We start from the raw sequence: 13,623 nt of genomic DNA, 5'->3' as shown, positions 1-13,623 counted from the left end.
TGTGTCCGTCCACTCACAGTGACAAATATAAGTGACGACAGATCTGATGGGGACCTGGATAAAGTCGGCTTCACAGTATCAATGCCTGACAAAGTGATGTCCCTGGTCAGTCTCAAGTCAGACAGGGATGCTGACGTGAGAAAGAGGCATCTTCTTCTCTAATGAGAAACAGAAGATGGACCAATGGTGGTCTTCTCCATCTCCCACGTGTGGGCAGAAGTCCTGGCTCAGAGTTGCCAGCACTACTTTAATTTGAATTACTTTTTTTTTTTCATTGCACATTCTTTTTCCATGTCTTTTGAAAGAAACACATGTTTTACTTCCTGCTATTATTGAAGGATGGCTGTGTCTATCAAAGAAACAGGTCAAACTTATGGAAAAATACCAGAACACAAAGGAGAATGTGCCAGCAAAGCACCAAGAGCTGTAAGCTACCGAAGGTTACCCAGGGTGGGAGTCTGGACATTTTGTGGCTGAAGAAGTAGATACAGTAGACACAGGCTGCTGTAACACCACTGACCTCCTAAGTAACTAAGGCTGAATGCTATTTCTGGTCTTATTTTTTTGGATTAAGTTGTCAGAGACCTATTCAAAGACCCAGGAATGCTGATGGGAGAACATTTATCAAGTGGCATGGATGGTCTCAGGAGATGGCTCGTGGTCAGTCCACACAGGGTCCTAGAATGTTTGACACCTCTTCAGGGGACTGCGGTTTATGGCGGTGGAGCCACCCCAGAGTCACCTAAAGAAGATCTAGGCAACTTCCACCAAAGAAGCTTAGCATATGCAATGTGCCAGCCACAGGGCTGAGTGTATCCCATACATCACCCCCTTCCCCCACCTCCCCATGTCAGTGCTGTGCTTCCATTGTACCATTGAGGAAACCCAGCCTCAGAGGGGTCTAGAACCCCACAGCTGGGAGATGACAGTGGGAGGCAGAGCCTGACCTTGAGCTTCCATTCTTACGCTATATGCCATATTTCATCCTAACACCTTGCACAACTGGTCTTGTGATATTATAATATGGGCTTCTTAAAATATACCAGCTTTTAATTGCTGCTATCTATAAAGAAAGTAAAAATGGAAATTTAAAGCCAAGTGTTTTCTAGCAGCTATGGTGGAAGATTTAGTTCAAAATCATCTCTACCCACTGTGTTGTTCTGTTTGGCCAAGGACTTTCACCCCCAAAGGCAGATGGTAAAGAAGACAGAGGCAGGTGATCACTTGGCATTATGTCCAGGGATGGGGCGGGGACAAAGGAACATCAGTGGCCTCAGACAGAGGCCATTCAATTTCACAGTCTTGGTGCTCAGACTGGTGGAAGGTCTTTTCAGGGATTCAGTGCCTATGACACATGCTAGATATGAGCACTAGTAGGTAGCCTGTGAAAGGCCCTCTGTAGGAATGAAGAACTTCCGGTCAACCGACAGTAGAACTTCCCAGGCACTGGCCAGGGGAGGGAGGGGGAGAGACTGACAGCTGTACCACCAACCTTTCAGGTTGTGTTAAGGCTTGCCTTTCCTGTGGTTCTTTTTATTTTTTATTTTTCCTGGAGCCAGACAAGTTGATTTTGAGGTGTACCCTCTTTAAGTAGACCCCGTCACTCCTGCTCCATCCCTGTCCTTTTCCATCTGATATTGTTCAGGGCCCAGCTTTTACCTTTTGCTTGGCCCCTCCTCTAAGCTGCAGAACTGGCATTCAGCCACCCACCAGTGGCTGACCAAAATGGGTCAGCCTGATGATAAACACTGGCCATGGAGACGCAATGCAGCCCTGGGGTGTAAATAGTAATAAAGTGGAGACAGGGACACAGCCTGTGGGGGGCTGAGTGCTTGCTGAGTCCTAACCCAGAACATTCATGAGCGAATGGGGCTCTTCTGCCAGAAAGTAAACAACCCCATACAGCTAGAAAGCCATAGAAAGCCATAGAGGGTCGTGATGGAGCGGGCAGAGCATACAGTGAATGGGCTCAGTAGCTCTTTGTCTCCCCGCCCATCCCCCCTCCAGCTTCATTTCATTCGGACCCACCACACTGCCTCACGCTGGGGTTCTGCCACCCTCAGCCTACAGCACCAACCTGCTAGCACTTTCCTCTTATTCTGTGATATAGAAACAAACTCTGAGCTTAAGGCTCACCCTGCCAGAACAACAAACTACAACTCCCATAGACAATGGCCGTGTGGACTAGAGGAAACAGATACAAAGAGATGAGCAGAGGTTTCAATGCCAGAGGGACACACCCATCAAACTGATGGGGTCTAGACAACTCAGTAAGCCATTGTCTTGAAGGACCAGCTACAGGAACTGTGAAGAGGTGAGGACTAAGGGTAGGTGTTGCATTGTGGGTACCTCTTGGGCTACAGTTTAGTTTCTTTGCATCTTCTCCATTCACTAGGTTCTGTTTTGTGCCAATGGGGCCCCAGTTTTATGAGAACTGCCCACTAAAGTGTCTATGTCAACAAAAAACTCTACCAGGTCAAAGGTCAGAAATCTAAAACTTCTCATCTGAACACAGATGTACGGTCCAGCCTGTTTACTCAGCGGCTGAGGGTCTTGGGTCAGACCATCACTCTCTAGATTCACAATAAAAATGCTTGCCCTACATTTAAACATCTCTTTATGTGACCAAAGATAACCCAGAAGCCTCTGCCCATCTTCTGGAGGCATTTTCTTAAACGGCGTGTCACTATGTTTTGCTACCATGAATCCTGGGAAACAATACCAAACCCTGCTGAGAAGATCCTAAGAAAACCAGTGCGGACTTCCCAGGACACGGTGTACTGGCTTAATTTAAAACACATAATGAAATGTTTGATAGCAATTGTAGGAGACAGTTAATTCATTGGAAACAATTACTTGTTGGGTTCACTGCAGTAGGATGAAGAGTGGGCAAAGAGTGAGATTTTATAAAGCTCGGCAAGTGGAGAGGGGGCATTGGTCTGGAAGATGAAGTGGCGCTTCTGTTCTCAGGACTGTGTATGAAATATTAATAAGGGCCGTTGTCTGGACATTTGAGTTGGGCAGTATGTGGGGGTGCTCCCTCATCTCACAATTATCTACGGGGACACAAGAAGTGTCTCATTAGTCAGTGAACATTCACTCTCGGCTACTGATAAGTGTCTCTTGTATCAGATGGCCGGGTTTTCTTGGCTGAGTTTGCTCCCAAATGTCCTGCTCAAGTGGCCTGGACAAGCGGGCTTCTTAAATCCTCATTTGGACTCTAGGTTTTGTTTGTGGCCAATTAAAATTCCCTACAGGATGCCTTATTGGAGCCCTCGGACTTAGACACACTCTGCAAAGACTGGATGTCAGAGCCTTGCGTGGAAAGTCTCAGATTATTTAAGAACAGTGCAGTAGATATTAAAACAGGAGAAAAGTGACCATATTCATACAGATGCAGCCTTCTTCAACGACTGCTTCCCTCAGACCCACGGTTTGCCCCAACACATGTGGATTCTTTCAATTTACTTACAAAAACTCTCTTTCTGAAGGAAGAGAACAGAATTCAGGGCCTAAAATGGCAACAGCGTAAAAACAAATACACGTTCTTGCCAGCCATCGATTCAATTGAGTCCTTGAGGACATTTCTAATTAACTGCCAGCAACAATTGTCTTGTTTGTGTCCTGTTCATTTTGCATACCCCAGTGGTGCCCAAACTATGATTCTCCAGAATGAGCTATCCCTGACACAGCCCTAATGACCCTGGCCGGCTTTTCTAGCAGATTTGCAAATATAAACAATAGAAGAATGCAATTAGGACGGTCCTACTCCAGGGACCATCTTTCCCTGATTTTGTAGGCCACCCCTCCTCCCGCGGAGCAAAGGGCGAATGACACAGTCCTGAATTGGCAAGCTTTCTCTACATGTGCACCCTCAGGGGTGCACATTGTGTGTTTCCCAGATGGGAAAGTGTCACTGAGTGACAGGGAATAATGTTTTCTATTTGTCTTCTAACACAGATGTAACTCGGTTACACTGACTCCATATGTGACCTACTTAAGAGCTTTAGAAACAGTGGTTTGGGGGTCCATCCTGGATCTGTTGAGTTTTTCTTAGACCACCGACTAGTTTAGCCAAGAAAGTCATAAAGATGATTTAGCCTTCTACGAATTGAGACTTTGGTGTTGTCTTTTCCATCTTATGGAGGCTCATTGGAAAAAGACTAGATAAGACATGGAAAATTTTAGAGACAGAGGTGATGTATCTCTGCTGGGTCATGGTTACCAGAGATGGTCCAGGCTGGCACCAGTGGACATGTGGCGTGATGCTAGTGGTGGACGGATGGTTACACAGACATGTTCTCTGTCTCCCCTCCCCTCCATCTCTCTCTCGTAAGACAGAATTTAGGGTTTCAAACACACTAAGCAAGCTCACTTGAACATCATAGCCCTGCTTCCCCCGCCCCCACTTACTTGGTAATTATTTGTGTTAAAAATCACAGAGCTGATTCTGTTTGGCAGAATATTACCTACATAAGCACTCTGCTTTCATCCTTTAAAATATTCTGTTCATTTGTCATTAATCTCCAGTTAATTCATAATTTATAGGCAGCAATTTAAGGGCAATTGTCTATGAACATCAGCTGGGATGTTATTTTTGTTTGTTTGTTTTTTGTTTGTTTTGGGAAGGAAAACGTGTGCTCTAAAGTGATTTTCTCCTTGAGCTCCTCCATCCCTGGAGACGAGAGGAAAGGGGACGCCAGCTATTGCCTCTTATAGAGGCGAGGTTGCTCAGGTTAACCAACTAGCCAGAATCCCACAGAGGTCAGGGGCAGTGCCAGGAGTAGAAGCCACTTCCTCAATTGCTAGGTCTCTAGCACCACTATTGTGTTTGTAATAGATCGTTTCGGGTACACACCCATGCCCGATGAGTAACCACCAAACACGTTTGACCCTACACAGTCAGAACAAGTGGCAAGTGATGTTTAACACAGCCAGTAGCTCTGACACCTTTGGGTGATGGGATGGCTGACGTCATACACTTGGGTTGGCTATGGGATACAGCTAATATATTAATGTGATTTCTACATTTCATTGGCCATCACCATTTTAGTTTTGGGCTTTTTGCTTTGTTTTTTATTTGTTTGTTTGTTTGTTTGTTTTTGACAGGATCTTATTGTATAGGCCTGGATGTGCTGGAATTTACTATATAGACTAGGCTGGCTTCAAACTCACAGTGATCTGCCTGCCTCTACCTCCCAAGTGCTGGTATTTAAAGTGTACACCACCACTGCCAGCACAGTGGATTCTTAGAAATGACAGTTTTGAAAGAAGTCCATACTGTCCAACACTTTCTCCATTACAGAGAGTGACAGTATTCTTTGTGACTGTATCTGTTCTGAAATTGATGTCATTTATTACTCTGAATTTAAAACTGTGACCGTGGGTGCCATGACCATGGGTGCTTTCTTACTGCTCTGATACAATACTGACCAAAAGCAACCTGGGCCCAGGAGAAGGGTTTGGTTTATTTGGTTTGTTTTTGGTTTATTTGGTTTGTTTTTGGTTTATTTGGTTTCAAGTTCTAATCCATCACCCAGGGAAGCCAAGGCAGGAACAGAAGCAGAGACCATGGAGGAATGCTGCTACCTGCTTGCTTCCCCTGGCTTGCTCAGCTACCTTTCTTATAGAACCAGGCCCACTAGCCTGGAGATGGCACTGCCCACAGAGGAAACAAGTCCTCCCGTGTCACTCAGCAGTGAAGAAAATGCCCCACGTTCTTGCCCCTAAGCCAACCTGATAGAGGCATTTGCTCAGCTGAGAGTCCCCCTTCCTAGGTGTGCCTAGGTTTGTGACAGTTGCCAAAAGCTATGGCAAATGATGAGAGAGAAAGTGACTTGGGCCTATAGTAAAGACCCAGACACATGTTAAAAGCAAGCTTGAGTTCTTAAAAAGAGAAAAAAAAAAAATGCAAAGAAAAAACCCCAACATGTTGCTCTGGCTACTAGTGGGGAGATGGCCTAAGCTAGCAGAAGTGGTGGGAGATTAGGTGACCGTGAGCTCAAACATTCATTATTCAGTCACCCGAAGGTCTCACTGCCACTGAAACACATACAAGTAAAAGGGCTGATGACTGGGAGCACAGGGAGATACTGCCCAACCCCTCTCCATAGTCTCTCACGGAAATTCCATATCTCCAGGGACAGACTCCTTGTCGCCAGCCCTGTGCTGTCACTTGTCACTGTAGAAACCAATCTCTTTGCTCTGCACAGTCTTCTTTAAACCTTAAGTATGTCACATGTGAGTGTACTAACACTGCAGCAGAGCTCACCAGGGACTTGCCGTGAAGAATAGCACCATGGCTGCAGAGATGGCTCAGTGATTAACAGCACTGGCTGCTGTTGCAGAGGACCTGGGTTCGATGCCCAGCACCCTCATAACAGCTCACAACCATCTGTAACTCCAGTTCCAGGGGGGAATCTGATGCCCTCTTCTGGCCTCCACAAGTACTGCATGCGCATGGTACGTATGCATGCAAGCAGATAAACACACACACACACGCACGCACACACACACACACACACACATGCACACACACTTTTTTTTAAAAAAATAAATCTTTAAAAATAAGGAAAAGGGTATCATTTCACCCATGAGGCTTACCCCTATTTTATTCTTTAAAATCAAGGGACAAGTGAATTCAATTGAGTATGGGCTATGGGAGAGGCAGCTGGCTCACCAGCCTGCTCTGCTCCACCCGAGCCTTATCCTCTTACAGGGCTGGACAGAACTGCTTCCTGCCGGGGTGGGAACGGATGAACAGAGTGATCAGTAACTGTGGACTTGCATCATGCTGCCCACCCACCTCTCTGCTCGTCCTTTTACTTTTATTTTAGTCTTCTGAGTTCCTTAATTTTTTTTTCTTCCTCTGACCCACTTGTATCCGCTCAGACTTACTCGGCTTCTATTTTTAAAGTAAAGCAAAATTGCGTTTGGCTTCCCATCCTTCCCATTCGCTTTTCTGAAATGGTCACTAACGTTTCTCATGTTGTGAAATTAGTTCGAATGTAGGCAAAAAAAAAAAAAAAAAAAAAATTCCCTCCATGTTCCTTAGAAGAGACTTAGTATGGGTGTCCAAGAAATGTGGTACTCCAAATGGTAGTAAGAGCCCAGTCTCAAATGTCTCTGTCACCGTGGGCTTTCCCCAGACGTGCTACCTCTGCCTGTGAAGTGTGTTTAATCATCTTTATTTATGTTAGCAGATGATGTGTGGAGGGCACCCAACACTCAATGCTCCCGCGGAAGCTTCCTAGGATGATGCTAAGATACTGCAAAAGAGGGTTGGCAAATAACTAGATGTCTCTACTGATGGTTAAGAATCAAGACAGACAGTCCCCAGACCCCCTTCACTCAGTGCTGACCATCGAATTCTGTTACATTCACCAGACATTCTCCCCTTCTCTGAACACCTCACCATCCAAATGTGTAGGGCAGGAAAATGGGCAACCTTCCATTACTTCTTCATGCTCATTAGTTATAGAAATTGACATAATACCCTCACTTTATTCTTAGTCTTATTTTTAAAGCTGATGCATAAAGCCCTATAAACTACACATTTAATGTGGTGCTATACAGTTCCATACTCATACACATTGTATCATGTTTAAACATAGATGTCTCTTTGAACATTTATCATTTATTTGTGACAATAATACCAAGTATCTTTTCATAGATCTTTTTGCATTGTAGACCGTAAAATTGTTATTTATAGCTATCCTACTGGGTAATAGGCCGCCAGGGCATCTTACAAATGCTGTATAAGAATGAATTACAGGGGAAACAAAAACCATAGTATTACTCAGTTGAAACAAAGTTCATTTTCATAAATTATTTTGCCACATATTTTTTAACTAAGAAATTTTAGGTTCATTGGAGTTCTGAAGTTTTAAAATATTTGTCAGAGTCTAGGAAATGCTGAATTCGAATGATTCGAATCTTTATTAACTTGGCTATATTAAGTGGCTGGTCATGGAAATATAATTAATAATGTTGAGATACCAAAATAAACTAGTGCTTGGGCTGTGGTCATTTGTAGATATGCCTTTGAACTAGAGTCTCAGATTTAAGCACTAATAATTATTCTGCACATCAACTATTATACATATGTATAATCATTCTGAAATGTTAGGCATATTTATAATCAAAGATCATGCATAGATACTACCATGCAAATATGAAACTCAAAAATAAGCATAGGAGACACAACCTGATTCATGTCACCAAGGGAAGCACCCGTCTCACATGTCTATCTTGTCAGCTGTTAAATGAAGTTAAAAAGAAATAGTAAAATGACTTTAACAGGGTAATTCAAGTGGTCAACAAAGATTTAAGGCAGTATTTCTGAGTCTTACAATGTTTTTTTTTTTTTTTTCTCAAAGGAGCAAGACATCTTTCCAGGACTTCATGAACATCCTCCATAGAATGGGAGAAAGGTTGCACACCACAGAGATCAAAAAGCGAGGTGACACATACGGCATCCACCTGGGCCCTCTCGCCTTATTTCACAAACCTCAAACTCATGATACGGTGGTGTCCTGTCCTCATAGCTGAATTTTTTCTAACATGGTTATTCTTAAAATTCAGTTAAGAACAATGCTGAACCTTTAGGTTTGATGTTGTTAAAACAAAAATTTAAATATATGCATAAGAGGCTATTCTAATCCATAAAAATATAACTAAACTTTTATCCTGACTAGTTTTCACTAATTTACTACAAATGCCAATATTTGAGACAGATCCACTAAGCATGGACGCTTAACTAAAACTAGCCAAATAATACAGAATCACAGTGGTTCATTCTCTTGTATTCTCAATGAAATGTTCATAAGTCCTAAATATTTTGCAACTTCTACTTCTATTCTTAGAAAATGACTCTCAAATGAAAAATCAGGCTTGTGTGGGAATAGCTGCTTCTCATGAATTCTACCACTCACCAGTAACTTTCCACTATCATCATACCATGTCCTAAGCAAGGATTTAGGACACAGACAGAGAATCGCAATTGCGGGAAGATCCTGGAAAAGCAAACAGCCATCACAGAATTATCCCGGGCTTGCTTTTTATCAAGATAGTTTGGGAGACTGTTTGCTTCAGTTTAATAGCAATCGTCCCCAACGTTCTCCAGGCAGAGTTAAAAGCATCACAGAGATGAGATGAGTATGAGAACCCTTGGGTACTTTCAATGTTTCAGTGCTTGACCATTCTATTCTTGTTCCTCCAATTCCCTCCCATGAATTATCACAGGTATCATCTCTCCAGACTAAACAAACGGAGACAAAATAAACAAGGATCAGTTGTGGACAGGATGCGAGGAAAATGCCGGGTGTTTGACAGAGGGGAGGGTTGCATTCATTGTACAAGCTTACACCAAGCACTTGCTAAATGATTGCAGCTGGCTGATCCAGAGCCTAAGGAAGAGACACCTGGGCACGTGGGCCGACATAATGAGGATGGTGTCTGGTAACCGCCACTCATACTGTGGAGGGAGGAGAAGTGGGCGGGAACAAGGCAGTCCAGAGGGTTCATAGGGAAGGTAACGTTAAGAGCTGAGCCTTGGGGTTTGATTTAAAAAAAAAAAAAAAGAAAAGAAAAGAAAAGACTTCTTATGAGACAGACAATGGGTGGAAGCAAAATCCAGACAGATGGAAAAGCACGAGCTGAGCCCAAAATAGGAAACGGTAGCCATGTGTTAGAAAGAACTTGGATTCCAGCCAATGACGAGAAAACGAAGAGTGGAAAGACCAGGGTGACTGATGGAGAGCGAGAGAGCTCTTGGCAGGGCTACTCCATTGGGAAAAGGTGCATGCAAATTCTAACCAAGTCATATAACAGCTTCTTGGTTACAGGGAAACCTTGGTTCTGTCCCATCTTCCCATGATCCCATGAGCCAAGGGTAGGGTGTCTTCAATGAGAAGGAATAGCTACTGTCTGCAGGCTTGAACGCAGGGGAAGCCTCTGCCCCAAATTCAGTATTCGTCTAGTAAATTTCAGCCGTGGTCATTAAAGAATCTAGTTAATCTTTGAAAAATTACTCAAGATGTTAACTGTCCCTACCTTTCTTTGGAGTGATTGTGGTGACAGGGGTGCCAGAGCCACTTGATTGTAGGCTGAGGGATGCCATACACGGTGCAAGTGAGGACTTGTCTGCTGCCCAGTGGGTAGAGAGGTGGGCTTGGAAGGGACGACACGGACTTTTCATAGATCTGAGGTTTCACTAGAGAGGAAGAGAAGTAGATAGACGTCAAGGGCAGATTCAAGGACTTGCTCCTGGATCTCACATGGGACCAGTCACACTGGTTTTGATACAGGGGGTAGAAGAGCAACATCCCCAAAATGTTCATATTATGTAGAAAAATGCCTATTTGATTCCACAGTACGAATACCGAATTGGTGATACATAAAAGCCATACTGCATACAAAAGATAAGGAAACATGAACAGTTGGGGCCAGGCAGTGGTGGTGCACACCTTTAATCCCAGCATTTGAGAGGCAAGGCTGGCGGATCTCTGAGTTCAAGGACAGCCTGATCTACAAAGCTAGATCCAGGACAGCCAGGGCCACACACACACACACACACTCATGAAAAAGAAATTGTGAAGTGATTATTGTAGAGACAGAGAGTGGTGGTTTTTCCTCTCTTTTTCTGTGGTGCTGGGGATAGAACCAGGGCTTGGGACTTACAAGGCAAGTGCTCTACTACTGAACCTCATCCCAACCATTAGAAGTGGTTTAAGAATGTAAAAATGTATGTGGGGCTGGAGAGACGGCTCATCAGTTAAGAGCACTGGCTACTCTTGCAAGAGGACCTGGGTTCAATTCCCAGGCTGGCTCACAGCTATCTGCAACTCCAGTTCCAGGGGAGTTGACATCCTTTTCTGACCTGCTCAGAAACTAAGCATGCATGTGGTGCACATACATACATACATCACGCAGGCAAAACACAAATATATATATATATATATATATATATATATATATATATATATATATATATATATAACTTAAGAATCTATTTTTTTTTAAGTTTGTTTTCTTTGATAGTTTATACTAACTTTCTAACCAGAAAGTGGTCATTGCCCAAGGACCCAGATCTCACACGCACGTTAAACTTACCATTGACAATGAGAGTGGCCGTGAGGTTTTTAAATAGCTTTGACTGCTTTATGCCCAGCAGGATGGTGTAGTCCCCTGCATCCTCGGTAGTTACATCTTTGATAATTAACGAGTATCCATGCACAGAATAACGAGCAGACTTCAACGTTGCAGGAGAGCCATCTTTCAACCTGTGGGTAACAGCATGGTGTGTTAGTCACTTCATTCGCTGCGTGATGTCACTTTGACGGCACGTGCCGTTTCTGTTTACAACCTCAAGTGGATTAGTTTTGAGTCTTCCAGCATCAGTGCTGTTTTTGTTGTTGTTTGTTTGTTTGTTTTTTGTTTTTTAAAAACCTTTGGGCACTAACTGTTGGGTAAAGGCAAGTGAGGGGTTTAGACTGGGTAACATTTCATCTTTATTCATTTCATCTTTATTTCTGGTGGCCACTGGGGCTTAAGAACTAACTCAGAGGTTCTGGTCTGACTTAGTCCCTCAAGTTGTTACTCTATGTTCTCCTTAAGGCTCCATGAGAAGTATGAGAACTCAGCTGGGTGCAGTGGTGCACGCCTTTATTCTCAGCACTGGGAAGGCACAAGAGGCAGGTGGATCTCTGAGTTCAAGGCCATCCTGGTCTACAGATCGAGTTGCAGGACAACCAGGGCTATAAAGAGAAACCGGGTCTCAAAAAACAAAAACATAACAAAACAAAAAGGAGTTCAAGTATGAGAACTCTTGTAAGTCAGATCTACTAAACCTGATAAAAATAAAAATAGAGGCTCCTATTGTGGGCTCACGTGGAATTCTTATTAATTACACAAATGCTTAAACCAATTGTCCATAGAGAAACCGCAGTGAAGAACAATCAAAGGCACCAAGCAACAGGAATTTAAAAGTGTTTTGAATGTAAAATCAATGCCTTGCTGTCATCTGTTTAGACAAGTCAGGTGTCCTGGCTCTGCCCCATCTGAATGCGTCTAGATGTTCTCAAGACCCCTTTGAACTCAGATAGTCTAGAACTTCATTTTATATTTTATCATTTTTGTAATATTTATTTCTATTTTGTTTATTTGTTTGTTCTGTTGTTGTTGTTTTAAGCAGGGTTTCTCTGTGTAGCCTTGGCTGTCCTGGAACTCATTCTGTAGGCAAGGCTGGCCTGTCAAGTGCTGGAATTAAAGGTGTTTGCCACCACTGCCTAGCTATTTATTTTTATTTTACGTTTGCATGTGTGTGTGTGTGTGTGTGTGTGTGTGTGTGTGTGCAGTACCCACAGAAGTCAGAAGATGGCATTGGATCCCTTGAAACTGAGTTACAATTTGGTGTGAGCTCCATGTGGGGGCAGGGAAATGAATCCAGGCCCTCTGCAAGAATAGCCAGTGCTCTTACTGGCTAAGCCATCTCTCCAGCCCCCGATTTAAATGTGCAGTTCTTTCAATAGGCCCTTTCATTTGTAAGGAGTGTACCCTGCTGTAGAAAGAGGCAGAAATGGTTCTTAGTCAGGCCTGCAGACCTAAGAACACACTCTATGGACCTCACTTCCAAGGCAATCAAAATAGCTAGGCAGTATTTTAATGATTACAAATATCATTTTAGTAGTGTTCAATTATGCCCTATCAACAACACAGCATTTCAAAAGTGGATATTATATTTTATTCGTTCCTTGCTAGGTAGTTACTAAGGAAATCATCTTGAATAGACAAAGGGTCTGTTTAGACAGGAAAGAGGGTGCTTTTTCTGGTTATAAAATTACTATGAACTGTTCTATTAAATTTAATATTTTTTCATTTCTTAAATTATATTTTGTATATCTAGCAAGACAATTATGAAGTCCTAATAACTTCTTAAATATTATGAAACAAAAATATCCATTAATTTCCTACTACAGTGCTATGAAGGTGTGCTATATAGTTGTGATTTGTTCTTTAATTCCCTAGTAAGTATTTGAGTTTGCTGCAAACAAACACTGAAGGGCTGGGGCCAGACAAACTTTGGGGAGGATTTTCCAAAATGGCGGAGCTTCTGTGTTGTATGGATTGTTTTCCTAATCAACTGTGAGTGGTTAAACCTTTTGTTTAAAATGGAGTGATTTGAAGCCAAAGATAATGGCATTAAAAAGTAATTTAACAAAATGACTGCAGATTCTAAACAGATTGCATTGTTTCACAGTGGTATTATACTAGTCTGACTTTTTAAAGAAAAAAAAAAATTGTGTGAGGCATTTCTGAATATGCAAACTGTAAGCCAAAGAAAACTATAATTAATTCAAGTAGGTCCACTTGTCCACACCTACAAATGAACAAGTCCTGCCGCTATTAATGTTTGTTGGAATTTTAAAACAAAGCTGGAACTTTCAATGCAGCCACACAGAAAGGAATTATTTTTGGCATCCTTGTTACAAGGGACCACTTCTACACATTCAAGATGCCTCTGAGTGACGCCCAACACATCTCACTCAGAGAGCGTTGACATCATAGGAAGGTTTCAAGAAGCAGGGATTTAGGGTGTGAGCACACAAATATCTCAACTCTTGT

The 13,623-nt window shown here is 42.8% G+C and overlaps 1 protein-coding gene across 2 annotated transcripts in view; it reads right to left on the bottom strand.

Moving 5' to 3' along the window:
- Positions 1-13,623, bottom strand: part of Flt1 (fms related receptor tyrosine kinase 1) — a 161,927-nt gene that overhangs the window by 100,441 nt on the left and 47,863 nt on the right. For both annotated transcript variants that reach the window (XM_076923906.1, XM_076923905.1), the window contains exons 9-10: positions 11,113-11,282; positions 10,054-10,213 (exon numbers count right to left, since the gene is read on the bottom strand). In XM_076923906.1, the coding sequence (XP_076780021.1) occupies positions 10,054-10,213; positions 11,113-11,282 (330 nt within the window). The remainder of the gene's footprint in view (positions 1-10,053; positions 10,214-11,112; positions 11,283-13,623) is intronic.

The sequence above is a fragment of the Arvicanthis niloticus genome, chromosome 24 (genome assembly GCF_011762505.2).
Source record: "Arvicanthis niloticus isolate mArvNil1 chromosome 24, mArvNil1.pat.X, whole genome shotgun sequence".
NCBI lineage: Eukaryota > Metazoa > Chordata > Mammalia > Rodentia > Muridae > Arvicanthis > Arvicanthis niloticus.
The sequence above is the reverse complement of the archived record's forward strand: the minus strand, read 5'-3'. Positions and strand labels throughout refer to the sequence as shown.